The sequence below is a fragment of the Lagopus leucura genome, unplaced genomic scaffold (genome assembly GCF_019238085.1).
Source record: "Lagopus leucura isolate 7727_CA_CO unplaced genomic scaffold, USGS_WTPT01 Super-Scaffold_739, whole genome shotgun sequence".
NCBI classification, from domain to species: domain Eukaryota; kingdom Metazoa; phylum Chordata; class Aves; order Galliformes; family Phasianidae; genus Lagopus; species Lagopus leucura.
Window position 1 is genome coordinate 8,234,233 of NW_024962255.1, and position 27,324 is coordinate 8,261,556.

Sequence of the window (27,324 nt, forward strand, 5' to 3'; positions counted from 1 at the left end):
GTGCTAAAACTTCACTCCGAATCTGTGTTTGAGATGACTTCAGGCCCTTTTAGATCAGTGTGCCTACCTACCTTTGGAAAGCATAGTTGGCATCAGAAAGAAGGTAATTGCCAGAATCCTTTCCAGGATGAAAAAGTTGAGATGACAGTCACTGCTAAGCCATTTGAACCTCAGCCATCCTGCCACAGTGTGTCTGTCCTGATGTGGCTTTAGGTGTTACTGGCTGAATGCTGTACCATTCCCATTGAGCTCGGAGACCTGCAGCAGCAAGGCTTGGCTCAGTGTCCTGTAGCAGGAGCCCACAGAGCAGCAAGGCAGAGCAGCTTCTCTGCAGTATCATAGCATGGACTTGGCTGCAAGGTCAGGCAGCAAGCCTGGAGAGTGTTTTTGCAATCACCGTGTAACTGACAGAGATAAAGCTTCTCTGTCCTATCAAGTGAAAAGGTGTGGCTTGGCAGTTGCAGTGAGGTCCCCATTGTGACACACGCTACCTTCATTGAGTAAAGAACAATTATTCTACTAATTGCAGCTTTTCCAGATTTTACTCTGGACACATCCATCCCAGGTTCTCGAAGTCCTCTGCTATTTCAGGCTTGAATTGCTGGTGGCTGTGGTGTCCCCTGGCTGTCCTGGTACCAGCACAGAAAAAGGCAGCACATGAGCCAGGATTGAAATGCTCTGTGTATCTCGGAGATCCCCATCTCACTTAGGCCTGGCGTAAATGTGTTGTGCTGCAGTTCATTGAGCTGATGACCACGAACCCCATAGTTCCCAGGAGATAAACAACTGCTCTTGTGCATGTTCCCTTCTCCCTGGGTGCCATGGGTATCTGTGCATCAGTGTTGCACTGACAGGACTGACTAGATGAGGAAAACGTTATGGACCATTAAACAAACAAGAAACCCCACCTTCATTTTATTGAAGGTACATACAAATCTCATCAGTTTCCTTCTTTACAGCTAGTTGACTCAAGGATCTGTGTGAAAGATCAGGTTGCTAGCTCACAGAAGTTAGCTGGCTTCAAGCAGCTGCAGACTGGTTTTCTCATGCCACCAGCCTGTTGCACTCCCAGAAAGTAAAAGTTTGAAGCCTGACCTGAGTCTGGTTTCTTGCACACGAGATCATTTTGCCGCCCGTGGCCTAGAAACCAACAATGAATGTATAAATTGCAGGCCGGAAGAAAATTCTGAATTGACTGTAGGGTGAATGGAAGTTAAATAATTCCCTGAACTTCAACTGAGAAAAGATCACTGAATTCTAAAGCACATTTCAATATAGACAAAGAAAATGTTATTTTAGTATAGATTAAACTTCTGACTAAGATATAGAGGGATTATTGTGTCTGTTTCAGATGTAATTTCATGCCTGAGAATTTACATTGAAGGAAAACTGGTCTGGAACACATTAGTAAGGGCCCTGTTTTGCTGTCAGTTTAATTAAATGGAAACTGCTGGCAAGGAGACTGGAGTGGGTTTATAGAAGCAATACTATTTTGAATGTTGGAACAGGAAACTGTTAGGTCTTCCAGTTTGTAAGGGACACAAAAATGAAACCTGTGATTCATTCGTGTTTACAAACTCCCCAGCTAATATACAATAACCTTAGTGATAAATTAACTGCAATTACACACTATATGTCGAGGCTTCACAATGGCTGCAGACTTTGTAGTTACGAAAACCGTGACCTTTGACGGAGAGGTTAGAACATGAAGTTTTTCCAAACAGCGAGTAGATCTTCGAAAGTATTCACTTTTCCTTTCCTGTTTCATGTGAGTAGATTGACAAGATGTGCAGTGGGTGTTCTGTTTGCTTGCCACAAGATTGTTGTCAGGCAGAAACCCCCCAAAACAAAAAAGCCCGCCCTTTGGGAACGTTGATTTATCTGTTAACTGTGTCTGGCATGCTGCCTTTTGGCTTTGATTTCAGAGAGAAACATATTTGGTTACTTTAATAGGCAAAAGCACTGAACCTGACTTGTAGGGAAAAAAATTGTTTTCTTTCCCTTTTTCAGTTCTGTTTACCGTATTCTGACATTCTGCATTGTAACTGTACAACGATTCCAAGTTGGAGTAAAGGAAAGTAGGGCTGGATCTCAGACTCCATCGGCCTCATTTTTAGAGAGCCAGCTTTTCTGGGTGACTCAGTGAGACTGAAAATGAATGTTTATGCTGCTTAATAGCCACTCTGTGACACAGGCTCTGATGGTATCAAATGTTTTTTTGTTCTCAAAAATTGTTCATGTCCCTTATTTATATATCTCCTTTTTATTTACATTTGTTTTTCTTTTAGAAGTTTTTCCTGAGGTTGTGAGTTGTTTTATCCTCTGCCCCCAGATCTTTTGTTCCCTCTTTTTTGCTTCTTGTAGATGTATTTAAAAGAAACGGGGTTTTCTTCCTCATACTTTGGAAATTCAGATCTTACCTACTTTCAGTTGTGTTTCCAATTCATGATGTCCCAGCGTGTGAGAGTGAAAGCTGAGTATTTGACAAAGTGAGGTTTTTAATCACCTTCCAGTCACTGTGTCATATTTATTGTGTGTGCTTTAGTTGTCTGTGATGGAACTGTGAGTAGGTGTGTGTATACAACAAGCGTGTGTGTTGCTGAGCTCTGCTAGTCAGAAAGCGCTTGGCCAAGGGAGCATCTTTGTGAAAGACTGTGCATTCTTCACATAAGTATCAAAAGCAACAAAGTACATTGTTTGAGATCTGTGGAGATCACAAAAAAATAAAGGGAACTAGAGATTTAAAAGCAGCAAGGAGAACAGAACAGGAAAGATTGTGGAGATCTTCGTCCCTGTGAATTCAATGTTGTTTTTCAGTGAAGCTGTGGGAGGAATCCATGTTTTAATATTAACTTCAGTCATGCTGTAGCCCAGTGCCTCCAGTGAGCCTGAAATTCGGCATGGCTGGCGGGGGGCAGGGATGAGATTTGGAGAGCCCTTGTGTAATGTGGGGTACTGGGAGGGAAGAAGGGCCGCAGCCATCTTCAGGGATTTTTGCCTCTCGAAGAACCAAGGCGCAGTCTGCCTCGATGCTGTGGCTGCTGTGGGAAAGCTATGGGGCAGTGAGCTGCTTTGGGTGCCTGTCCAGGCTGTGTGGAGAGAAAGGCTTGCCTGGCTGGAGTGGTGGTGAGAGCTAAGGCCACCAAAGCTCTGTGATCTCTAGAAAGTGCACTGAGAGTCTCTACCAGCTAGTTTATTTTAATTTTTCTTTTTCTGCTCTGCTTCATGACAGTACTTCAAATAATTACGCTGATTTATGATTACAGGTATTTTAAAGCTGTAGTATGCTGTAACAAAGCGATGCCAGCTTATTGTTTCTGGCCCTATGCAATTATACAATTGAGTTTAGGCATGTAATAATGTTATAACCGAAATATCCATCATGATGGATTGAATTTCACGAAGTACAATACAAGAATATTTATAGCTCCATTCTTAAAGCTGCTTTTGGGTCAGAATATGCCTCCTTCGTACAGCCTTTAAAGACTTGGAAAAGCCTAAAACTTTTCTCAGTCTGGCCCCAAAGCTACCACTGCGCTGTGCCTGCAAGGGGGAGCGTGCGTGTAGCTGATGGTAAACAGAATATGATAGAATAGAGTAATTATTTCCGCTAGAAAATGAGGATCCGGCATTATTTGTACAGTAACACAAAGTCATTATTTGGCTATGCCGCTGTAATGAAACAATAAAGATCATGCTTAATGTAAGTATCGTCTCCCGAGAGACTTCTTGTTCTCTTTCTAGCATTTTGGCTATTAAAACGCATTTAGATTGCTGGGTCTCATTTCCCACTGTTTTGCAGAGAGTGGAGTGGGCAGAGCCTCCCCTCCTCCCGGCTCTGTTTGAATGTAGACCTTTGGCATTCCAGAAATCTGACCTTGTTTGTAGGGAACGGCTCATTTTTCTATAATGTAATATGAAGCACTCTTGTGTTTTGATTCCATGAAGTAGAGAGTTTAATGTTCCAGCTTGCCGTGATAAGGATACGATCTGGCCAAGATAGAAACACTAAAGGAAATCAGCTATTGTACTGTTCTTTAACATATTGTTTGTGTAGCACTTTCATTTAGAATAATTTAGAATAATCTTGGAGTACCTTTTAAAAAGAGATTTTCTTTTGTTTCTTTCTTGGCCGGGATAAAAAGTGCGGCTTTAAGATATTTCTCCTAAAATAAATTTCAGGCCGCCTCATTTATAGTCAGCATGCCTTGATTACTTGCAGACATACTGGAAATTTACATGCGCTTTTCTCCATTATAAAACACTGATCTGTTCAGATCATTAGCTCCCTCATGACTAGCGCTTGGCAGCAAGCCAAGGCAGGCTAAATCTGGAGCTGTAAATCGTGAGTTGAAATAGCAGAAAGTGGATTTGTAACTTAAAAAGTGTAAACAGTTTGGAAAATGAAGTAATTTTAGAGTATGATTGATTGCCTTAAGATTGCACTTTAAATTAGCCTAGGGTCTCCAATGCAGATATGTGCACTAACTGCTTATTATGTATTTTCACTTTTCTTCGGAACAATAGCGTTGTTGGTAGGCTTCTAAACAATGTATGCTTCTCCTAGAGTGACCTTTGAGGAAATGAATAGTTTTATTGTGTGTCCATTACTTTGCCTGGAACAACATTTTTGAGTTATTAATTTGCCGTGGTCTATAAATAAAGGAATCAAAATGCAAAGCAGCTGCGTTATACTGCATGTAGTTCATCAGCCTTGTGCTTAAACATCACCGTTTAAGATTGATAATGCACCGCATAAATAATTTTTTTCCCTCTGGTAAATTAGTAATGTTTTGCATAGCCGATAGTTGCTGGAGATTGGTCCTCTAGCACTGTGGAAGCAAAAATTAAGGGTTTTTTTTTAAAGCTGAAGTGAGGAGTGACTGCTGTGATGCTGACACTGTGCATTCCTTTTTCCAGGGATTTACCTGTATGCATCCTGTGGAACTCTGTGTTAACTCATGGCTATGCTAGAAATTAAGAACCTAAAACCATTTATCTGACATTAGTGGTAGTCACAAGTCACAATAAACAGCCCCCAGTGCTTGAATAGAGTATGTAGCAAAAACTCCTACGTTTTCATATCAGAGTGTTTTTCATCTCGCCTTGCCCTAGATTTGATGTCTGGCACTCAGTAGATACCAGGCTCTGTTTCATCATTCTTCTGGAAGCTCCCTTCCCAGAGAATGTTTTTCCCAGGCTGCCACCCCTCTCTGATGTTCCTTCCCTGCTAAGCCCACATTTGAAGTGAAGATTTTGCCCTTGCATTGGTGAAGGAGCACTGGTGAGCGGTCCGAACCCAGGCCTGGGAGCCAGGCCTGCTGAGACTGAAGCTCTGTGACTCATTCGGTGGCCTTAAGCAAGTCGAAACATCTCTAGGGAGCTTATTTCACATGTAAAACAGAAGAAATAATACTTATCTATCTACCTGCCTCATAGGAATGCCCTGAGGACTAATTAGCGTCCATTAAGAGCTTTGAAACAGACAGCGCTATCTATTATTAGAGCACACTCCAGACTAGCAGATAGTATGTTGGGATTGTTTCCTACTTAGAGCCTTCATCTCTGCTGGGTGTCAGACCAGAACCCGTCGGGAGCAGAGCACGAGCCACTGGTGCTTTTGGGAACGTTGGCAGCCCTGTGCAGGCCCTTCCTGGGCAGATTGACTGGAGACTTCTGCTCTCGCTGAAAACTTGGAAAGAGTCTGCCTAGAGAAAGGAGTGGGAGGATACTTACTTGTTCTACTCAGCTCATAGGCATAACTTGTCCTGAAATCCTTTCTCACCCTGCCTCCACCTGAGGCCTCTTCAGATAATTCAAGTAGCGTGGCTTCTCTCCCTCGCCAGGAGTTGCTTCCTGGTCCTGCAGGAGAGGAAGAGAGGTGCAGTGCTAGTTCCCAGGAGGAGCACGGGCTGGGCTGGGCTGGCAGGTTCACATCACAGGCAGCCTTACTTGTTCAGGAGGCTATTCCACTTTCTTGAGGAGCAAATGCTTCTCTTTGTCTGTTCCTTCCCTCTGCTACTAGATAACAGCTCCCCTGCAAAGTCTTTAAAATGAAAATCTGATCTGGGGCTGGGGTATCAAACCGTGCAGGTGTGTGTCTGCTGACAGCTGGGAGCCTTTTCACCACCGAGCAAGGAGGGTGCTCATCTGACTGGCAGCTCCTTTTGTTCTCGAGTGCATCTTCTCTCAACCATAAACTTTTCTACCTCTCTTCCAGATGCCTTAATAACCTAGTTCAAAGGGCCCAGCCCTCTTCCCACTGAAGCCCACAAGCCCGCTCTTTCTTTCAGTGAGACTAGGACTCCATCCAAGTTGACTTGAGAAAACCTTAATTTCTCTCTGTTTGCTCCTCACACGTCTCTCAGGCCATGAGTAATGTGCAGGGAGATGGGAAAACCTGTGTGAAATTTTCCAAGGGAATTTTCTGTGTTTTCATAACATTAATGAAATTACTTAACACTTCATCAGATTTTGCAGCTTATGGTGTTGGGATTTCGATAGCTCCCTGCTTGGGTGCTCTGACTTCTCAGCACCAGAAGGTGTTCCCCTCAGAAATGGGGCTGAGAGTTCTTAGGAGCGTTTGGCCCGACGATGGCTGTTGAGCCTTGTGGAGACTTTTTTGGCCCAATGTCAGTAGGCGCTGAGGTAGGGAGTGAGGCTGTGTGAGGTGCTGGAAGCGCAGGGATGCAGCTACGTCAGCGGCCGGGAGCCGGGCAGCTCCCCACCAGCCTGATCTGCCCTGGTTGCGTGGCAGTGAGGTTATCCTGATGACAGGTACATACTGCATTGCGATGAGATAAAGGACCGTGAATTCTTGGAGAAAAAATACATGGAGGTAGCATTTTTTGTAACCACAGCGTGTTTTTTTCTAAGAAACAGCAGCATGCTAATTCAAATTCTGTGCCGCTCTCGGGTTTAAGCATCATTACACCGCAGATGATAACTTAAGTTTATCTGTAAAATTCTTAAACTGTGTTTTTTTGTTTCCCAGCTTGACTTCTTTTGCTCTTCTTGCCTTTGATTGACTTCCAAAAAAGTTATTAACATGTTGCAAAACAAATAAAAGGGGCTGCTGAAGCTTATTAAAAATGGTTTCTTTTGTTCATCTCTGGCAGTTGACAAATTGTCTTGTGCTCTATCTTACCTGCTCCAGTGTGAAAGGTTACGTGAGAAAATGGCTGCAAATAAATTGCCATTGAATGTTGTCGAAGACTAAGCATACTGCTTCTCTATTAAAGACCTCTTTTAAAGCTCGCTATTCAGGCTCCCCCCTGCATGTCTCTCTAACACTTGTCTGTTATATTATGTTTGGCACAGAAGGAAACATTAAATAGAAAAGAAACGTCTGACTGTGGTGTTTCTAGACCCTATTATCCCTCTGTCAAATGTCCACATGAGAAGGGTACAATTTTTGTCCATACTGATGATGATTTCTGAGGATTTTACTAACTGTCTTCGGAGGAATTGCTGGAAACAAACGAAATTGGAAAGCACATTTTTGCAGCTTTGGAAATCTTACTTAAATCAGTGTAATGAGACGCAGTCAGTAAAATGTAATTATTCTCACTTCTCCATGTGTCAAAGAAATCAGCAGTATGGTTAGGGAGCGGAGGGTTACAGTGAGCTTGTTATTTTTATATGGAGCCAGATACCGCTTGTGTGTAGTACATGGTAAATAGTAGATAATGCAATTTTTATGTGTACTAAATACCCGGCAAGAATTAACGGGGTTGTTACTTCATTAAGGGTTTCAAAGAGGGCATAAATGTCAGAAGCAGAGCTGCACTCTTTAAATCACCGGACCCATTCCGCCCTCCGCCCCGTGTGTCACGGCCCTGGGACCGGCAGTCTGTCGCTGCTGTTCTGAGAAGGGCTGAGCTCTTCTGAGTTTGGAGGATGATGGTGGAAGGCGCTGTGTGGAACATGGAGATAAGGCTTTTGACCCATGCGTTTGGGGGCAATGGAAAATGAAGGCGATGCATTCTGCCCATGGGAGGGATGGTGTGACAATCCCATTGGAGTTGGGCTGTGTCATGTACTTCTCTCATTTCTGTGTGAATGCTGTGTGAAAGAGGAGGGAGGAGATGACAGGAGACCTGTTAGTCTAATACTGAGCCCAAGAACTTAGCTTAATTCTTAGTGGATTCTCGTGTCTTTTGATTTTACATTCCTTAACGTTTTCCCAAGCAAGATGGATCTGCTGTGTACCTCTTCACCTCCTCAGCACAGAAGGTGAGGAACAGAACACAAGTTTAGAAATCGTCAGCCTGGAAAGTATCATCAGAGAAAAATATTCTTTCTTGAGCACTGGCTTAGGGAACCTGTTACTGCCTTTGTTTTGTTGTTCCAGTGGTTAATTATCATCCCTGTAAAACAGTGGGTGCCTCTTTTGCCAGTGGCTCCAGTTGCCCATTTTTCTGCAAGCGTAGAGTTTTTCTGTCCTCACTGTTTTCTATGCACAGTGCTGTGCTTCAGAAGAAAGGAGCCCAGGACACATAGTCGTAGCTGTCATAGAAAAGATGAAGAGAAGGTGTAGGAGAAGTCCCTGGTTGTAAACCTGCTCATGAGAACTCTTCAGGGAGTGTGGAGCTGCAGCCATAGCGGCAGTGCAGTACTTGTGCTTGTTGTACTGTCTTGCTTGAGTATTTTCAGAAGCAGGTTTGCATGTAAGTACTGAAGCGTAGTACAGTGGTGTGTTGGATGGTGTTCAGAGATTGCTGAAAATGGTGCATTAAATAGCACTTTGAATTGCAAAGTGCTGGTTCAGTTTTGTCTACGAGAATGATAACACTTATTATCTGATTGTTCCCTGTGCAAATCTCACCTCAGGAAAATTAAATTATGTTTGAATGCAGCTAAAGGAACGTATATCATTATTTCCTTTCGTTGTTAGAAGGGATTTTTACTGTTTGTTTGTTAAAACTGAAGCAGCTGCCATATTTGGTTCTTCGATGATTTAAAAGCAAATAGAGAGGCAGAGCCATTTACAGTACAGTTGGCTTGTTTAATGTGATTTAATTCCTCTTCTTGGCTTCGTCATGTTACCAAATTATGTTTTGAGCTTCCCTCCCCTTTTTAATTCTTTCTTCTTTTTGTTATCAGCAGAATTGAAGCTGCTTATCAGTAACCACGACAACCAGGATAAATACTTGTTTTAAAGCTGATGCACATTCAACCTGAATGGTCCACATGACCCAGAACATTCAAGAGGACAGGCAGCATGTGCTCCCTTCTATAACCAATCTCCCCCTTCCCCCTTCTCCATCTGCTTTAGAAAGCTAATAGGGCAGTGTAAAACCATCAGAGCCATTTTCCATAGTGATCTGTTGCTGTTTGGCCACGGGCTGACCTGCTTGTGTGCCCTGAGGAACAAGTAGGGAGGGAGATGTGGGTGATGAGGAAGAGAGAGGTTCTCAGGGCCCAGCCCTGACCTCAGCCATGTTCCTGGCACTGTTCCCCTCCTCCTCCAGCTGCTGTCACTGCACTCATCTGTGGCTCAGCACCACGAACCTCTCTGTGCAGGGCTGATCCTGGCTGGGCATCAGCGCAGGATGCTCCTGGCTTGAAGAAGTGGCTGAGGTGGGCAGGCAGGGCAGAGAGGAGGAGCGGCAGAGATGCCTCAGCACAGAGCTTCACCTGGTCCTTGCTTGCCCTGTTTCTGTGGAGGCAGGAGGTTGGGATGGTCGCTTCCCTTTCGAGGAAACTTAGGAAAACTCTCCTTACCCAGAAATCCTTGCCAGTGAGGACTTCTGCTGGCTGTTTGCTGTCTCCGTTGCTCTTTAAGTTGCTTGATGTTGTGGAATAAATCCTTTAAGCTCTCTCTGTCTCAGTTTCTCTCCCTGTGTAATGGGGATAATAATTTTTACTCATCTCCATAAAGCAGTCTCAGGGCTGTGGATGGAAGGGTTATATAAAGCTGGAAATGATGATTGTCAGTCACTCTTCTTTGGAGCCTGGAAACACCTCATAAACCTGCTTCCTATGGCACAGGAGGGCCCAGGGTGTGCAGAGCAGGAGCCACAGTTATGCGGAGCTGCGTATTGCATCAGGGTATGGAAGAAGGCACTGAACATCCGTCTGGAAACTTTATTAAATTTCTTTTGTCTTCTTCAAAGTCAGACTTAAGGTTTAAATTCGAAGTGATTTGATGAGATAAATATTATGTAAGATTTAATTATATGGACCTACTGTCAGTCATTGATGAACATGCCCTGTTTTGTCCCCATTAAGTAGGACTAGAACAAATTCAGTCCAAATCACTGACTGTAAAATGTTCTTCAGTCATGTGCTTTACATACGCATGAGATGTTGCTGTCTTTTTCTTTTTTTTTTTTAATTAATGACTGCATTGCTGTTGGGTGGAACAGTAGTTAAAATCTCCAGTAGGTTTGTAAGTCCTCTCTTTCAAATGTTACACTAATCTTAGGAATTCTCTGAACGACTGCTGCTCTTCTGGCGCTGTGACAGAAAACAGAGAGCTGGGGAAGTGGCACAAAATTCTCAGAATTAGCTCTGACTCCTCCTTACAAGGGAAGAAATATCTGATACATGCAGGAAGGCTGCCTCTGGTATTCTGTGTATTGGCAAAATAGCTTTTGCCTTTTGATCAATATAAAAGCAAAATCAGGCAGGCAGACGTCCATGTAAGAATTACAGGCAACTTGTTAACATCATCATTATCTGGTAAACATAAATGTAATCACTGTGTTCCATACCCTGCAACACGTGTCCTTTGTTCTTGATTGCATTAGCATTCAAATAGAGGGGGGTTCTCAAAGCAAGCAGAGTGGGTCCTGCTAACAAAGCAGTATCCCTGTTGTGTCAGTAATTTACTCAGAGTGTTTTAAACCCAGAAACACAGATTTTCTGTCCCGTGTCACAGGGTTAAATCATTACTGTATTTGTCTTTATCTGTGAGAGAAATATGATTTTCAGATTAATATTTTTAGATCTTGTAACTAATTAGCCAGCCAAGGCACACCAGGTGGCATTGGTAGAGTGAACAGGGACTGTGGGAATGAAAAGGCAGGTGACTTGGAGGAGCTGCATTTGGTAAGTCCTCCTGGTCCCCAAGGAAAGAGGAGCTCAGTGTGCCAGAGCACTCGGGAGTGGTTTTTTGGTGGATTCCTGCTGCAGCTCTTAGCCTGGCCTCTATGCAGAGGATTGGATGCGTGAGGTGGTCAAGCAAGGGGCCTGCCATAATGCAGTATTGGAGGTTATTTCTTTGGGGAGCACTCCTATCACTCGGAGGAGTACCCAGAGAAGTAGGTGACAGTTGGCACTGCTTCTCAGCCAGATGCAGAATCTGGGCAATTATAGGGGTTATTTGGGAGGTTTGAGACTGGGGGGTGATCTGCAGAGGTGGTCTCATTTTGAGATTTATCTTAAAGGTTTTTAAGTCATAAAGACAGAGTTTCTTCTTCCTTCTTCTGGTATTCTTGCAGTGTTCTGCTAATTCTATTGCTCTTGCATTTTTTGAGGGAACTGGGTTGTTCAGTAAGCTTGGTCTGCCTGCTGGCAAGCTGTGCTGTGGCCTTTGGGATGTTAGTAGAACAGGCATGCTTGAGAATGCTCCCATCCAATCTGCTGCTGTTGCTTTTAGCTGTACACAGGTTGAATACGAGGAAAAATTTATTGTCAGAGGGTGGTAATGCATTGAAACAGGCTGCATGGGAATGTGGAGGACTTTGAAGAAAAGGGTAGGTATGGCTGTTAGAGACGTGGTTTAGTGGGCATGGTGGTAATGGCTTGATGGTTTGACTAGATAATCTTAGAGGCCTTTTTCAATTTGAATGATTTTATGTTTCTGTGATCCTCATCTCATCTTCCTGTGTTCTTGTGCTCGTCCTGCAGGACATTGTAGCCAAAGGAGTGGAAAGGGGGAAGGAGAACTGGGTCTGTCTTGAGTGCTAAAGAGCAGAAGTCTTCAATCACAGATGATCTCAGCATTTTTATGTCTTGGTGGCGAACATGCCTCCTGGGAGGGGATGTTCTAGCATGCATTTGAACCATTGCTTTGGCATATGGCAGCTGTGTTGGTGGCATTCGTGTCAATCATTCGGTCTGCATGCCCAGTCTCTGGACTGAGCTGGTCATTGTCGATGACAAGGCAGTAGTAACTCCAGAGAGTGAAAAGATCTGAGCCTTACCACATACCAGGTTGTGAAGAGATCTATCTGACTGTGGAGGGATCTGCATGTTGGTGGTACACTAAAACTCTGTTAAGGAATAAAAAGTGTTTGTATGGAATGAAGTGTAGCCCCTCACACGTGCTCCCAGTGTGTTGCTGAAGCCCCAGCCTAACGCCAGGCTTTGGGGGCACTGAGCACTGCTGTGAGTGGGCAGGCGACCACTTGGGAGCCCTGGCTGTCGTCATTCAGTACTGCTAGCCCTTGCCATCCCAGTGCCTCCACATAGCCAGATGAGCCGTCCCTCCCTCCCTACCTGCTGCATAGCGATGGTATGGCCACGGCATGCATACAAGCATGGCAAACTAATTATGATCTGTGCGTCCTGTGGGATGCCCCCTTAGTAGTGGAGCTAATGGAAGACGGCAGAGCGGCTCATACTGCGAGCAGGAGGAAGGCTGATGGACACCACGCTGCTGCTGCTGCCTTCATTTTTGCTCTGCATTCCAAATAACTCCCCTGCTCAATTTGCTACCCACACAGCAAAGCATTGTCCCATTTTATCTGGTTCCCCTGATACTTCCATTGCTTATCGTATGAAGATCTGTGTTAACATTTATCAAAACAAATGGCAAGCCTGGGACCTTTTAAGTAGTTTTTTTAGTTAATAAAACCAATCTTCTACTTCTGTTATGTTAAAAGTACATTATCTTTTTATTACAAACTCTCTGCAGCTCAGTCTGTTTTCCTTCTTGGCAATTTCATGACTGCTCCGCTTGATCGCTGTATGGAGAATTACAAAATCATTAAGGGTGGGGCTTTACCAGCTGACTTACAGTACAAGCCATTTCTCAAAATAACCACAACACTGCAACGCTGATGTGTAATTTACGTCACAGTATGTTTTTATGAAATAGTTTGCGGCTTGTTCATTTAGATTTAGAACTGAGTATCTCTTCTCTCTCTTTTTAATCACGAGCTTTCTTCTTTTTCTTTTCTTTTTTTTACTTTTTAATATTTTCCACTCCTCGGCTTGGCTGGCCTCCAATTTAACAGCTACAGTCAGGAGGAAAAAAAAAAAAAAAAGATGTTGTTTTTTTTTTTTTTTTTTTTTTCCTTTCGCCTGCAGTTTAACTGCAAGTGTGTTTTCCTCTTTGATGTATACAATTGTGCTAACTGCCTTGGAAGAGATGGTAGATCTGGGGCAGAATAAATCGCACCGGGTAAAGCAGAGGGTTTATAAAATAGATGCAAAAGTTTGGAATTTCAAACCATAGCAAGCGAATGACGCTATTTAGTCTCCTGCTCTAGTACATTTCCTTTTTAAAAATGACTTTCTGTATAATGTCTTGTAATTAGAACAGGAAATCATTGAGTAACTGGAAGAAGAATAAGAGCACTTAAACTGAAAAGAAAATTACCTTCTGAGAAATTATATTCACAATTTTTTTTTTCCTCTAAATTTTTTCTTCACGCTGCGGTGTTGGTAATGATAGTAACAGATGTACGTGCTCTTATCTGCATCATTGTTCTGCTGGTTTTTTTCTGGGAAAAGAAAGATGGTTTTCAGTAACACAAAAAATGAATGGACAGAAAATGGGAAATGCCTAATTACAAAAAATATTCCGTGTCACAACAGAGTAGCAATTAAATTGAAACTTCAATATAATTATCAATAACAGTCGAGCCTGGAGCCGTGCCAGGCGCGTAAAGTTGCTGCTCAGCCTTTATGTGGTTGCTAGGAGCACGGCGAAAAGTATAAAGCTTCGAGAAAGGAATGTCTAATGTAATAAAGTAACAGAAGGTAGCATAAATCATTGTGAGAGCAGTTCGTATTGACATTATTTTACTTAAATTGGGTTGAAACTAGACATTTAGTCTTACAAGAGGCACAAATTCATATTTCTTCTGAAGAAATAACTCCCTGCTTTCTGGGAAGGAGCAGAGTGTGTGCTTTGCTAACAGAGCTGAATACATATTTGGAGGCTTCTAAGCAAAAATCTTTAAATGTTTGTTTCTGTTGGCATCCAAATGCATTTGCACTAATACGATTAAAGGAACTAAAGGGCAAAATACTTGGCAGATTTTGCAGTTGAGGTAATTAGGTACAGGAAGGAACATGCATAGTTTTTCCATCAAGCTCTATAAAATCATGGTGTGAAGGTCTTTTTAAAGAAAAAAAAAAAAACACACTAGCTGATGTTGGGAGTAGATTGTGGCGGTTAGCAATAACATTGTAGTCTGATGTTTCCGAAACAAGCAAACAAAAAGGAGTTACATTTCTGTATTTCTCTGTTCTTTCTGTAAATAGTTCTGGCTCTGGATGGATTTGTTAGGAATGCGTGCTTGTAGCAGGCTCTTTTTCTTTCGGGGCTTTTAATTGTCTTGCATTACATATTAAAAATGGTTGTGCTGATTTGAAAAGTCAGTTTTTGCATAGATTCATTGTGTTTGGCATTTCATGCATCTCTTGCTTACAAAGACAACTTGAAGAACATGTAATCCAACATAAATGCCAGGCTGTGCCAAATCCCGGCTCTCTTTACCCCTCACAAAGGGAACTGTTGGATTACATCTGTGCATATATAGGCAGTGCTTGTAACGCAGGGGCGGAACCTTGCGCTGTAATTACAGTTGCTCTGTTTTCAGCACTGAAATATATAAGTAAATGAAAAATTGACATTGGAGGGGGGTTATTAAAACAAGTAATTACGGTATAAGCATAGGATTAGAGTCATTTCGGTGGAATCTTACAAGCAGCATACTGTAGGTATCATCTTTTACCTTGTTTTCTCCACTGAAGCTACAGAGTGAGACACAGAAATAAAGCGCCGTGGTTTGCAAAAACCTCAACCAAATGTTTTTAGAAATCACGTTGTTTTTCTGGATTTTAATGAAATGCAATCAACATTTCAATCCTCCTAACAGTAAACTCCTTCTGATCATGTTTACAAAAAATATTCAGCAATATACACTAAACCCACTGCTAAATGACGTGTTCGGTTGTGCTAGAAGAGAAATACTTCTTTGGGCTTCCATTTTATTAGGGATTGGTCTACTTTGATTTCTCGTTTCTTGTGTGGGTGTGGCTGAGAAAAAAAGTCTTTGTTCCAGGAGCACTGTTTGTCTTTCACTAAGCAAATCTTCAGTTTATTCAGTCTTTATTCATTCTTGGAGCTTTCTGTTGAACACAGAGTGAGTGAATAAGGAGAGGAAAAAATGCATCATGAAGTACTCAGCAGAGTTGCACAAGCATGGGTAAAAGTGATCCAGTGAAAAACTGCGTGACTTTAATTTATGCTGTGGGTTTGAGTTAAGATGCTGGTCTGCACGGTTAGGAAGTTTGTATAATTCTGTGCAGGGTCTTAGAGAAATTTGTCCAGAAAGTAATGGTTTACTACAAAGGCTGATAGAACATACGTTTCTGTGCACCCTGTTTAAAAAGCTGACCACATCCTGGCTTGAGAAAAGCATTGTCAGATCAACAGATTCAGCTCACCACTATCTACACAGAGGTATAAAGTAGTAATAATGGTCAGGCAGGCATATATGAAACTCTCAGAGGAGCTAAAGGATGGATCATGTGCTTAATTCCTAGAACGGTTTTCCTGATCTGATTTTAGAGTTTGCTAATAAGGAAGAGACTGACCTAATCCCAGGAGCAGTTGTCACGTTGTTTTGGAGGCTTGTGGGACACTTACTGAAATTGAGGCATGGTCACATCCTTGTGGCTGAACAGAGATGTTGGAGCCAGAAGTAAGAAGTAGAAGTCTGTCTTTCTCAGAGAAGTAACATAAATGTTCTTTACCACAATGTATTACTCTTACTTCTAACTTCTACGCAAATAGTTTCATCTTCCCACCTACCTCAGGGCTGTGGGCAAAGTTCTGCATTCAGGTGCTGTGCCCATAAAAGCAGGGCTTCCCCAGCCCCTCGGCTGTGCTGAGGTTTTTGTAGCATCACATTTGTCTGCACTGGTGACATTCGGGACAATCTGTCTGCTTCCAGAGATTTCTGTAAATGTAGGCTTTTGTGTGTCAACATTTCCATTGCCTCACGCAAATCGAGACGAGCTGTGCCTTTGTATTTAGCCAGAAAGAGCTGATCTGACATTTCTTTCAATATCTGAAGTGATTTTTACTTTAAGGCTGAGAAAGATGATTTCAGTATTAGTAATGGGATTAAATATTAGACCTTTTGTCTCTGAGTACTGAGTTATTCAGTAATCAGGGTAAGCAGAAAATGTAAGCTGCATTCTCTTGCTTTGTCTTCATTGGCATGCAGGGAAAGGCATGTTCAGCTGCCCCACCTGAGGAGATAAATGAGCATAAAAAGAAGTGCTGTTAAGTACTGGCTGCATACCTGCAAATGACTAATTTCTCATGTTTGCATCTCTGGATTTTTGCTGTTGGGTTTCCTGCTGGTGTCATATGATGAAACTTGATTGTGATAGTTCAGCATCCGCCACCTTTATGCCCAATATCATGTAAAACTCAGGGGAACAGAAAGAAGCGTACTCAGGACTGCTTTACATTTTGAGCGTACCTTTCGACAGTATGAGCTTCTCAGAAATTCATTTGCTCATTGTGCTCTGTAGGTCCTGCTGCATTTGCAGTTAATCTGAGGAAAGTTCACTCTATCTGTTGGGCCGCTTTGCACCACTATGCGGCTCAGAGCAGCCATGCTCCTGTCCGTGGCCCTTTGGTGGCCAGTATCAGGCACTTCAGAAGAGCCTTAGTAGCTGCGCTCTCCGGGGCTCACGTGTTATTATTTTTAAAAGGTGTTAGGTAGTGTCAACATGAGCTCAGTGGGGCTGTATAGAGAGCTGAGTGAAAATGGCAGATAATATTTCTATCAAAGCAGCCAAGTTGGCAAAGGACGGCGAGCACTTTGATTCAGGCAATTGGCCAGCTTGTTCAGAGTGGAGTTTCCTTAGTCAGGTAGAGTTCTTTGTGGGGAAGCATGGCAGAACTGGACAGGAAGCCAGAGAAGAAGCTGTTCCAATAAATGTTTTTAACTATGTCTATTTTTAACCTTTCTTTCAAAAACCACCATGTTATAAAAGATAGGTCTTGAAGACAGTGAACCTGGGGCCCTGGGTTTTCTGAGCTGCTTGATTAACAGCTTTGTCCTATATTTTTTTTGATGTAATAAGGGTAATTCTCTTTTTTTTTTTTTCTTCTTCCAGGTGAGGATGATGAAGATTCAAACCTGCTAATTCTCAGTTACCCACAGTACTGTCGCTATCGTTCCATGTTAAAGCGCATTCAGGACAAGCCTTCTTCAATACTAACAGACCAGTTCGTTTTAGCCCTGGGTGGCATTGCAGTAACCAGCAAGAACCCCCAAATCTTCTACTGTCGGGATACATTTGATCATCCAACCCTTATAGAAAATGAAAGTATATGTGATGAGTTTGGTAAGTCACTTCACAGCTATTTTCTTTTTCACATAATAAAAACATTTTTCTTCTTCATAGGTATCCACCGATTTCCAAGGGGAAAATGTGATTCCTTTAAAGTGAATCAATGCTATTTATTGTTTGAAATTCTAAGTACCAAATGTGCTCTTTCCTCTGAGTCTGAAGGCTTCTAGCTACTGCTGATCTCACATTTGCAGCTTGAGTTTATCACAATCAAAGATAATGTTACACGGATAGAGTATGTAGCACAGTCACTCAGTACAAGTGAAAGGATCCCTTGTCTGGATTTGGAATTTATCTACTTTAACCATTACCCTGTGGCCTGTGTCTTTGCAGAAGCTTTACAATGTATGTTGTTTTGTTAAAGCCATTGTTGGTGCTATATGCTAATAAATGCAAAACAGGAAAACTCTGTGCACATCCCTTGCTGCTGCAGAGCACTCATCAACCATGCATCTGCTCCAAGGGCCTTGAACAAATGTCAGCTACAGACTGTGTGTTTCTGGCCTTTATGAAAGATGGTTTTTTTTCAGCAGGAGTTTCAACTAGGAGTTTGATTTTCCATGCACAGAGGCAGTTCTGAGAGGTGATCTCTTAATTCAAAAGGTATAGAGAATACCATGCCACTCCAGGGAAGTCTGCAGCACCTCACAGTTTGGGGAGGGGGGGCTGAAAGAGGCAACTCCAATAGCTGCCAGGTGATTTAACATTTCGGTTTTGTTTTGCTTTGTGTTGTTGAGTCAACCCAAGTGCGGGATTTGTACTGGTGAAATGCGTCAGAATGCTTATTCTGCACACACTCAGGTCAGCTCTAGTAATGGGTCCAGTGTAATTTCTTTAGTAAAGAGCCTGTGCTGTGAGAATCAAGTTTTATTACCCTTACTACTAGATGGATGAGTGCCGCGAATCACGCTAGCGAAATCTCCTTGTGTAGCTGCAGGCTGCACCTTTGCTGTGCGCTCCATACGTCTCTGTGAGGAAGCTCTGTGGTCTTTTAGACAATTTTTTAAATGTGTTTAGTCCATAATAATGGGAGCGAGAGGGAAGGTGCTCAGCAGTGCCTGTAATGGGAGAGTAACGTCCCGCTTTGTCCTAACCCTAGCATGCTGGTTACTTGTTTTGTGCTCAGTCCAGGCCTTTGTTGTGGTGGCAGAGAGGAGCGCCAGCTCAGCAGGTTGAGCTGGGGCATTTCAGTGGTGTGGAACTGCTCCTGTACCATGCAGAGAGCAGCTCCAGGCAGGTAGGAGAGAGCTGTCCTCCTGTACTGTTGTCACTGGAGCATGCTGCTACTGTGAAGAGTTTTAATTTTGTGGTGTTGAACTATTACAAAATTAGGTCCAAATTGTCAAGTTCACTTACAGTCACACCAAACATTACAGGCTTTCAATTATGGTTATAAATGTTAGTTCCTCTTGGGGATGGGGAGGTGGAAAAAATGAATGAAATATCCTGGAAGTTTGTTCCAATACCACAGTATTATCATGTTGAGTTTTATTTACTCTGAGCTTTAGCTTAGAATATAAAGTTCAGTTTTAATTGACTATCCCTCTCATATAGGAAAGGTTATTTTAGGCTTGAAGGCGTTTGATGAGCATACCATCTGTTTTCTGCAGAGTATTTTATTCAGGGTCATTCCTTGATTACAGGTTTGTTGAAATAGTTGGATCCATAATGTAAGTGTATCATGGAATATTAGTAATAGATGAATCAAAGAGATGTGGAGTGATACAGAAACTATGCTCAGTGAACCATAGCAAGTGCTTTGTTCAGTCTCTGAAAGCTAACTATGCCATTCTCTTGACCTTTGCGAGGCAATTATCTCATTATCAAGCCAGAGCCACAGAAATCTTTGCCATAGAAATTAATAATGTGTATTTAAAATGTAGTTTGGTTTAAAAAGCAGATTTTCTAAATGCCTATTAAAAAATAAAAAATTGACTGTTCTTCAAAAATATTTTTTACAAAAATAATGAATGTAAAATTTGCAAGCCCTGCTGTGCTAGGAAGGAAAAACTAGCGAGTGTATGGTTCCATCGCTATATTGCAGAGTGTACGGTGTCAATTATACTACCTTTGTTGAAGGGAATAGGCAAAGTGCCGTCTTATCCCTTTCTTTGCTGGCAGGACAATAAAATGTACAACAGTTCATTATACAAACAGTTTATGTTGATATCATGCAGATTGATGTCACATGTGGAAAGTGATGACTGCTAGAGCTAAACAGAGGCAGGGTGGTATAGTAGATAAATGGATTACTCTAAGGCACTGGTATTTATCAGTCAAATCTGAGGCGGAGACCAGATCATAGAAATGTGGCTAAAATTCTGACAAGAGAATCCAGACCCACTTAATTTTGAGAGGCTTGGCTATTTCTTAACTTGCAAATGAAAGAAGTGTGCAGAAAGATGAAGATGGGACCATGTGTGTTTCCCCATCGCCTGGAATTCCTCAAAATCTAAAGCAAACATAAAATTTGGGGCAGTGTGGGTGAAAAACAGCTTTGTGAGATCCCAAGACTTCTGATGAGGATGCAGGGTTCCATCAGAAACTGCTGTGTGAGGTGCCGCACCCTCTCTGAGCACTGGCACACCATGCAAGAGATGCAGCTAATAGCAAGGAGAGACCAGAAACACCTCTACAAAGATCCCTGTTCACTGTGGTGTGTAGTTGTTGTTCTTGTTAGGCAGTTTTAATGGAGAGAAGTGTTTTTCCAGGAAGTATTATTCCTGATTTTATTACACCTTTCTAACAAAAACATTTTGTTCTGCTCTGATTTCCTTCTCATCTCTCCACCCTTTTTCCCCATTCTGAGGTTAACAAAAAAATAAACAAAGCAGGAAACGATCAAGTTTCGTTGACAGAAGTTAAGGTGAAAAATTCTGGGTTTTTGGTGTGAGATTTTTGTCTCTTTAAATTGGAAAGGTCTGTAGATGCTGTGCATTGGCTCCCTCCAACATGGGCTGGAGGAGATGGCGTGAGGTGTTCCAGGCCTGGCTGCTGCAGGCCGTCCCGTGTGGATGGCCACTGTCTGTCTTGGAACTCCAGCTGTGCCTCCAGCATGAGCTGCCACCACAAATACCTGCCAAGGGGGCTGGCACCTTGGAGTCTCTGCTGGCATCTGCGTGGTCATGGTTTCTCTTCAACTCCAGGTCATTGCTACAGACAGTTGTCAAAGTTGTTTGAGTTAGCAGCCCCTGGGGCTGCTGCTATGGAATAACTTTTGTAAATACATTTAATTTACTAGTATTTGCTGTGTAATCTGTGTGAACTGGGGCTGTTTAGTCTAAGAAAAAGGAGGCTGAGGGGAGACCTTATTGCTCTCTTCCAATATCTGAAAGGTGCTTACAGCAGGAGTGGAATTGGCCTCTTCTCACTGGTGACAGGCGACAGGATAAGGGGAAATGGCCTCAAGTTGCGCCAGGGTAAGTTTAGGTTGGATATCAGGAAAAACTTCTTTACAGAAAGAGTTGTTAAGCAGTGGAATCGGCTCCCCAAGAAGGTGATTGAGTCACCATCCCTGGATGTGCTTAAAAACGGTTTGGTTGTGGTGCTCAGGGACATGATTTAGCAGAGGGTTGTTAGAGTTAGGGTAGTATGGCTGGGTTGTGGTTGGACTCGATGATCTTTGAGGTCTTTTCCAACCTGAGCGATCCTATGATTCTATGATTCTATCATATATGCTGCAAGAGCAATGGAATGAAAAAACAGGGGTTCTAGTAGTTTTCATTATAGATTAAAGAGGCTAGCTGAAGACCAAGCTGCACACGCAGTGTCCAGAAGATGTGTTTGAGGACTCTGGGCCAGTGTGCAAAGTAGTTGCTACAACAGCATGCAACCTTTCAGTGCTTGCCTACCTGAACAAGGTGACTTGATCTTCTACCAGGCCCATACCTGCTCTGACTTCCAGGGCTCATTGGTGAGTGTGGCTTCTTTCCTCAGCCAGCTGTGGGCTGCATTGCAGAAGGCACATTGGCCCCTACTGTGCACAGCTGTGTTCCTTGGCAGAATCTCCACAAGCCTGGGACTGCATGGTGCTGCAGGAGCAGGATAGTCAGGTGAAGGTGGGTTTCTGTAGCTCCGTCACCTTCTCCGGGTGAAAACCAACACAGAAAGATTTGTCACAGTGCTTTTCTGAATGAATATTGTAAATCCTGCCCACAATGGATGAACCAGAAGCTTGTCGTCCATTTTGTGTACATGAGTTTGACTGCTGTACAAAACAAGAGTGTGAGGGAAAACTGAGTGCCTTCCTTCTTCTCATTTTTTTAAAAACATGTTTGGTAAATCATTCTGGCTTACTTTTGTAGCAAGCTGGGTCCAGTGTGCCATTAAAAAAGCTATTTGGTCCCTGAGGTGCTGTAAACGCATGTTGGCCCCTGAAAGAAGGTTAAAAGTTTTATTCTTTCCTGTAGAGGCTAATTTTCTGTAAAACATTTCATACCAAAAAGTGAGAGAACTGCATCCTGCTGTAGTATTAATATCATTTTTTTCTTCTGAGAGAATTAAATTTCTCCATTTTATCATAAGAGCAATGCAGTAAGAATCTTCTCCTTATGTAAGTGATGCATAGAGGTGTTGCAATCCCCACTACCCTTCTCTCTCCCTTCCTCCCAAAAAGCTAACAACATATTGCTTGCTTGGGAAAACCCATCTACATTCAAAACAAAGCAAAAACAACTGTACCTTGATTAGCTCAGATCTCTCTACTGAGCAATACAGAAAGCAGATCCTCTCACTGCTGGTAATGAGTTGGAGTGAGGAATGACTTTCCTAACCTCTGGGGTTTTCTGGGATATTTTCAGGACTTACCTTCTTTCTTGTCATAGGCCATGGAAACAGGGCTGCAAAGAAGAGAGGACTGTTTAGACATAGGTCAAGTGCCGCAGACAATATGTAGGATGGGAGCTGATGGCTTCAGAATATGGAGTGGTATGGTACCTTTACTCCTGGAGCAGCTGAAATTTTGTCCTTGCTCTCGTTATGCGTCTGAACTATGAGTTTGTGACTCAGAGTTAAAATATGTGGTTTAGGGGGTAAAAGATAACAAAATCAAAACAGGGAATGAAACTTAAAAGAAAGGAAAGAAAAGAAAAAGACAAAAGAAGGAATGTTTCCCGTTTTACTGTTGATGACGTTCTTTATTTGTGTGAGTCAAAATAATCACTCTTAAGAATGAAAGTTTGGGGTTTTTTACATTTTTCAGCAGAAGTAAAATGTCAGCATTTCTGCTATTGACAGTTTTGGTTACTTCCAAGGTAATGTACATCAGTGTAACTCAGCAAGGCCAGTGGGAGCTTCCTCTGATTCTGGGTCTTACAATCTCAGTTCTTCTAATCTTCTCCTATCCCATTAGATGATCACTTGTCCAGAAGGTAGGCACACTAATATTCTTTCTTCTTCAGGATTTCCTTAGTCTGTATCCATCTGCTGCTTGAAATCTCTGATGAGTGTCTTTATCAGTGTAGCTCATAACTACATTTTAATAATCAAGAATAGGTCCCAAGTTAATTTAGCCAAAATTGGTATCTGTTTGATGTGGCAAGCTTTCATTCTTTGTATGAACAGAGCAAGCTCAGCATTTAGTCTCCAAAACTGACTAGAAGAAGTGTTTTATCACTCATACGTTTATAGTAACTTAACAAGTGATAGGATTATTTAATCAGCTGGTATTAGCTGTGATTACTTACAAGATTCTCATGAGTGTGCCATCAGTTCCCCACCTTTCGATATCAGCATCCAGCATGAAGTAGTGCAGGCAGCTCAACAATGGAAGAGCCTTTTTTTTCATTTTCTTTTTTTATTCTGCATTTTTGGAATGTTGTCTTGTCCTGTGCACAGAGGGGTCTCCTACCCTTGGCATCTCCTAGGCAGATGGACACCCAGCTGGGACAGGGCAAAGGCTCAAGCTGGTCAGGCACTGCGCCGGCTGAATCTCATCTTGTGCGACATCCACACTGTAATGGTGGAAGTGGAAGCTTGCTTTTTCTCCCTTTAAAAAGTGCTCAAAAACTCTGAAATCTTTTTACCTCTCTGCTTTCCTCAGTGGCATTTTTTTTTTTTTAGTTTTTAAATAGATGCATTCAGGCTATCTAAGACATAAAAATTGTATTAGAGTGAGACCACTGTTGGTGCTCCTCTGATAAGAGTGGAACACTAAAGCAGTTACAAATGTGAGGGGAAGAGCATGGAGACTTTCTTTTAGCATGTTGCTGGGGCCTCTTTAGATGGAGCTTTGTGGTGGCATCTCCAGGAGTCTGAAAAACATGCACAACTTTTCCTAGGCCCTGGGTAGTGTGGCTTAGCTAAATATTTCAAATTTTAACTCATTCAAAACAAAAACAGGACGTAGCTGGAGCGAAAGTAGTGATTAATGTGTAATAGTGCTGTATACAGTGTAGATAGATAAATGTACATTTCCTCCCCCTCAAGCCCCACCTCTGCAAACATAAGCTTTTAGCCTGAAAAAGAAAATCTGGAAATGTTCTGGATTCTGGTCAGACCTTCTTATTTTGTTAATTCAACTGTAGAGTGAGATATTAATGATCCCCAGATGTTGTTTATAATGATTGATTTTTCAGTTGTGAAAAAATACTTGCAGTTTTTTTAAACAATTGATATTTTCTAGTGTGCTCTGCAGCATTTGAATAAAATGTCTGAAGGCAGAGCTGTTTATATGCTCAACATAATTGCTTCTGTTAAGTGATTTCTTCATTCTTCACATTTTTAGCTCTAATTGCTTTTCCCCCATACATCTAAAAATAAATATTTGCAAGTTTTGCATTCTGTCACTCATTGAAATGCATAAAATATTTGTATACTCAAAGCAAAAAGCACTGATAGGGGGTCACATTCTGTCTCACTGAGAGTGGCGTAAATCCAGAAGGACTCCCTTCACTTCACCAGTTAACTAAGGGCAGAATCACGCCCAACGTTAACAGCAAGCTGCTAAGTGAGCATAAGTAGTGTGTGGAAAAGTAAGATAAAATACCTTCCTGTCTGTAAGAACTTCAAAACAAATGCTGTTTTATTTTTACCTTTTGTGTGTGTGTGTGTGTGTGTATGCATGCATTTTCAGTAGCAACCACAGGTGTAACCAGGATAAATATTAAGATAGACTGTTTCTCACTCCATAAAACCAGAGTCAGAACTCTTGTAAGGCCTGCTTCTGCAGCACAGCTGGGGGTGCTCAGTGCTGTTCCATCCCTGCAGGCAGCAGACATGGGATGTTGGGCAAGGGGGTGCCTCTCCTCCTGCCCCCACCTTCTGCTGCAGCTGCTAGGGCCAGGCATGGCCGGGGGCTTGGCCTGGGGCCTTGGGCAGCACTGACATGGCTCAGGGTGATTGTGGGGAGGGAGATGAGACCTCCATGGCAGAGCGATGGTGCTCCTACCTCCAGTCCAGTGTTTTTGCTTGGAAGGTTCCTTTCCTTTTCTGTGTTTTGGTTGGGTGGTGGACACATGACATTGTATTGTGGGGGTTGCGTGTTTCCTTAGTCTGAGCTCGGCAGAGGCCAAATGCGTTCTTGCAGCAAAACAGGTTTAGGGAGTGTGCCACTTTCTGTGCATGATCAATGTAAACTATCACGTGGGCATTGCTGTGTGTTGCGTGCGCCCGCTTTCTTGGTGGCCATTCACCCTGGTGGTAGATGTCAGCTGTGTGACTAGTTTTATATTTCCCTCATCAAAATCACTTTTTGCCCTCACATCAGAAAGCAACCCGAGCCACATTCATCACAAGCATGAGTGTGATGCCGGAGGTGTGCAGTTGCACTGCTGGAACCATTTTCTTCTCGTTATCATTTTGAACAAGCACTCGCGAGAGCATCCTCACGTGAGTGTTCTGTGCCCCAGTGCCCAGGGGCCACGGGACTGCGCTGCGGGGCTGGGTGTAGAGCAGTAGGCCCGCCTCCCTGCCCTGCGAGCAGAAGGAGAAGTGGTTTGTGTCAGAATATGGTCACATTCTTCTGATTAAACCCGCTCAAAAAAGACAACATTGTAATATTTTCCAGCGACTGTTTATCATGAATTACGTCAGCCTCGGTTTAAATTGCTATTATTTCTCCTTAATGCTTCTTGGTGCCTGCATAATTTACAGCATTGGCAGCTGCGGGACTATGAAATAACCTTTCACAACCACCATACAATAGTAAAGAACATGAAGTTTTTGTTGTTAATTATTATGGGTCTCCTTTAACTTTTTTACAAAGTGACATAAAATATTGTTGAGGTATTTATGGTTAAAGCTACTTTTACATGGATCTATTTTGCTTCTGGCTAGTTCTTAACTAAAGCAGTCATTTGTGGTTATTATGCCTTGGGAGATATTATGTCAGAACTGGTTTAGGAGTATTATTATGTATCACATGTCATATATTACATGTCAGCACTTGAGGCTGTCTTTCAATAAAAACAAATGTAATTTCAGTTAATGGTCTTTTAGGTATAGGCCATTTGTAAACTTACCTGAGTTCATTTGAAGGTATACTAAAAAGCTTTGTTCTCGCGGAGTGCACTTGAGTAATTTCATTTTGGCTTCGGATGGAATTTCCAAAATATTTGTCATTATTTCAATCGGAGGGTACTGCCTCTAGAAAGCAAACAGTTTCCCAATCACCAAGTTAATGTACACATTTAAGGAGCTGTAACTGTTACTCATTACTTTGTTTACTTTTCCCCCTTTGAGCTCCTGCTTCCCGGGTTCCCCAGTGTGGGGCTGGAGCAGTATCCCAGGCAACTAAGCCACCTAATGATGATGCTGTGCGGCACTGCCCAAATGAATAGCTGGTATGTCCAGAGATAATCCGTGGGAGAAGGGTGGTAGAAATTAAAGGTTGCAGGCAAGTTTTAAGTTTCCTTGAAGTTGCATTTCAAATCTAGAAAATGCAAACTTAGACAAAGCAAACTTTGAATCGGTATGTCATTCCCCGTGGTCCCAAATACTATGCATATTTTCCAGTACTTATTTGAAGCAAGAAATGAGGCATACAGGGTGTGCCAGAATTATTACAAACAGTGAAAACACATGAATGACTCATGTGAACTTCTTGTTGTTTTTATTTCTTTAGCATCTAATTAGTTAATTACTACTACACCAAAAAAAAAAAAAAAGAAGTAACAAAAAAAGACATGATTTCTCTCCCCCACCTATGTTTGAGCACCATAAAAATGATCAAAGCCTGTGTTTGTCTCTAGTTCCATTTTATCCATGGGACCACCGGTTTTGGTGGCTTCATTTTTGGGAATGGAAACCCTGCTGGGCAAAAAATGAGTCTCTGTCCCCGCACAGACAGCCAGGCGGATGGTGCCAGGGTGCCAATGTGAAATTAGAACGGGAAGAAAAGAGCAGGGGGAGCATCTCGTGTGCTACTGGGTTGGAATTTAATAAGAGAGACATAAAATGGAGAGGAATTTGCCTGGACACTGCAGGATTTTTTAATATTAGGCACCATGCTTGATTTCCCTGGAAATGAGTGAGCAATCTGAATTTAGAGTTGTTTGGCAAGGGGAGAGTGCATTTCTTTTGCTTTTTTAATCAAAGGCATTTCAGCAGCCGATCCAAGTGAAAAGGGGATCTATCATTACGTAAGAATGTAGCAAACTTTCCCGTTTAATGAATGAATATTAGGTATTTCTGAAGCAGATAAAAGGTGGTAAAAGAGAGAGACAGAGCTGACGTCTTAGAGATTTTAATAAAGATTGAAGTTAGTAGTGAAAAGGTCAAAGTGCCATTTGTTGAGCCCCTGCTTCTGGCACGGTTTCAAAGCTTGCAGTG

General features: G+C 42.4%; 1 protein-coding gene across 1 annotated transcript in view; it reads left to right on the forward strand.

The window, feature by feature from the left end:
- ARID5B (AT-rich interaction domain 5B) overlaps positions 1 to 27,324 on the forward strand; it is a 119,070-nt gene that overhangs the window by 33,062 nt on the left and 58,684 nt on the right. Inside the window, exon 5 of the mRNA XM_042863137.1 lies at positions 17,320 to 17,550. Coding sequence (XP_042719071.1) covers positions 17,320 to 17,550 — 231 coding nt within the window. The remainder of the gene's footprint in view (positions 1 to 17,319; positions 17,551 to 27,324) is intronic.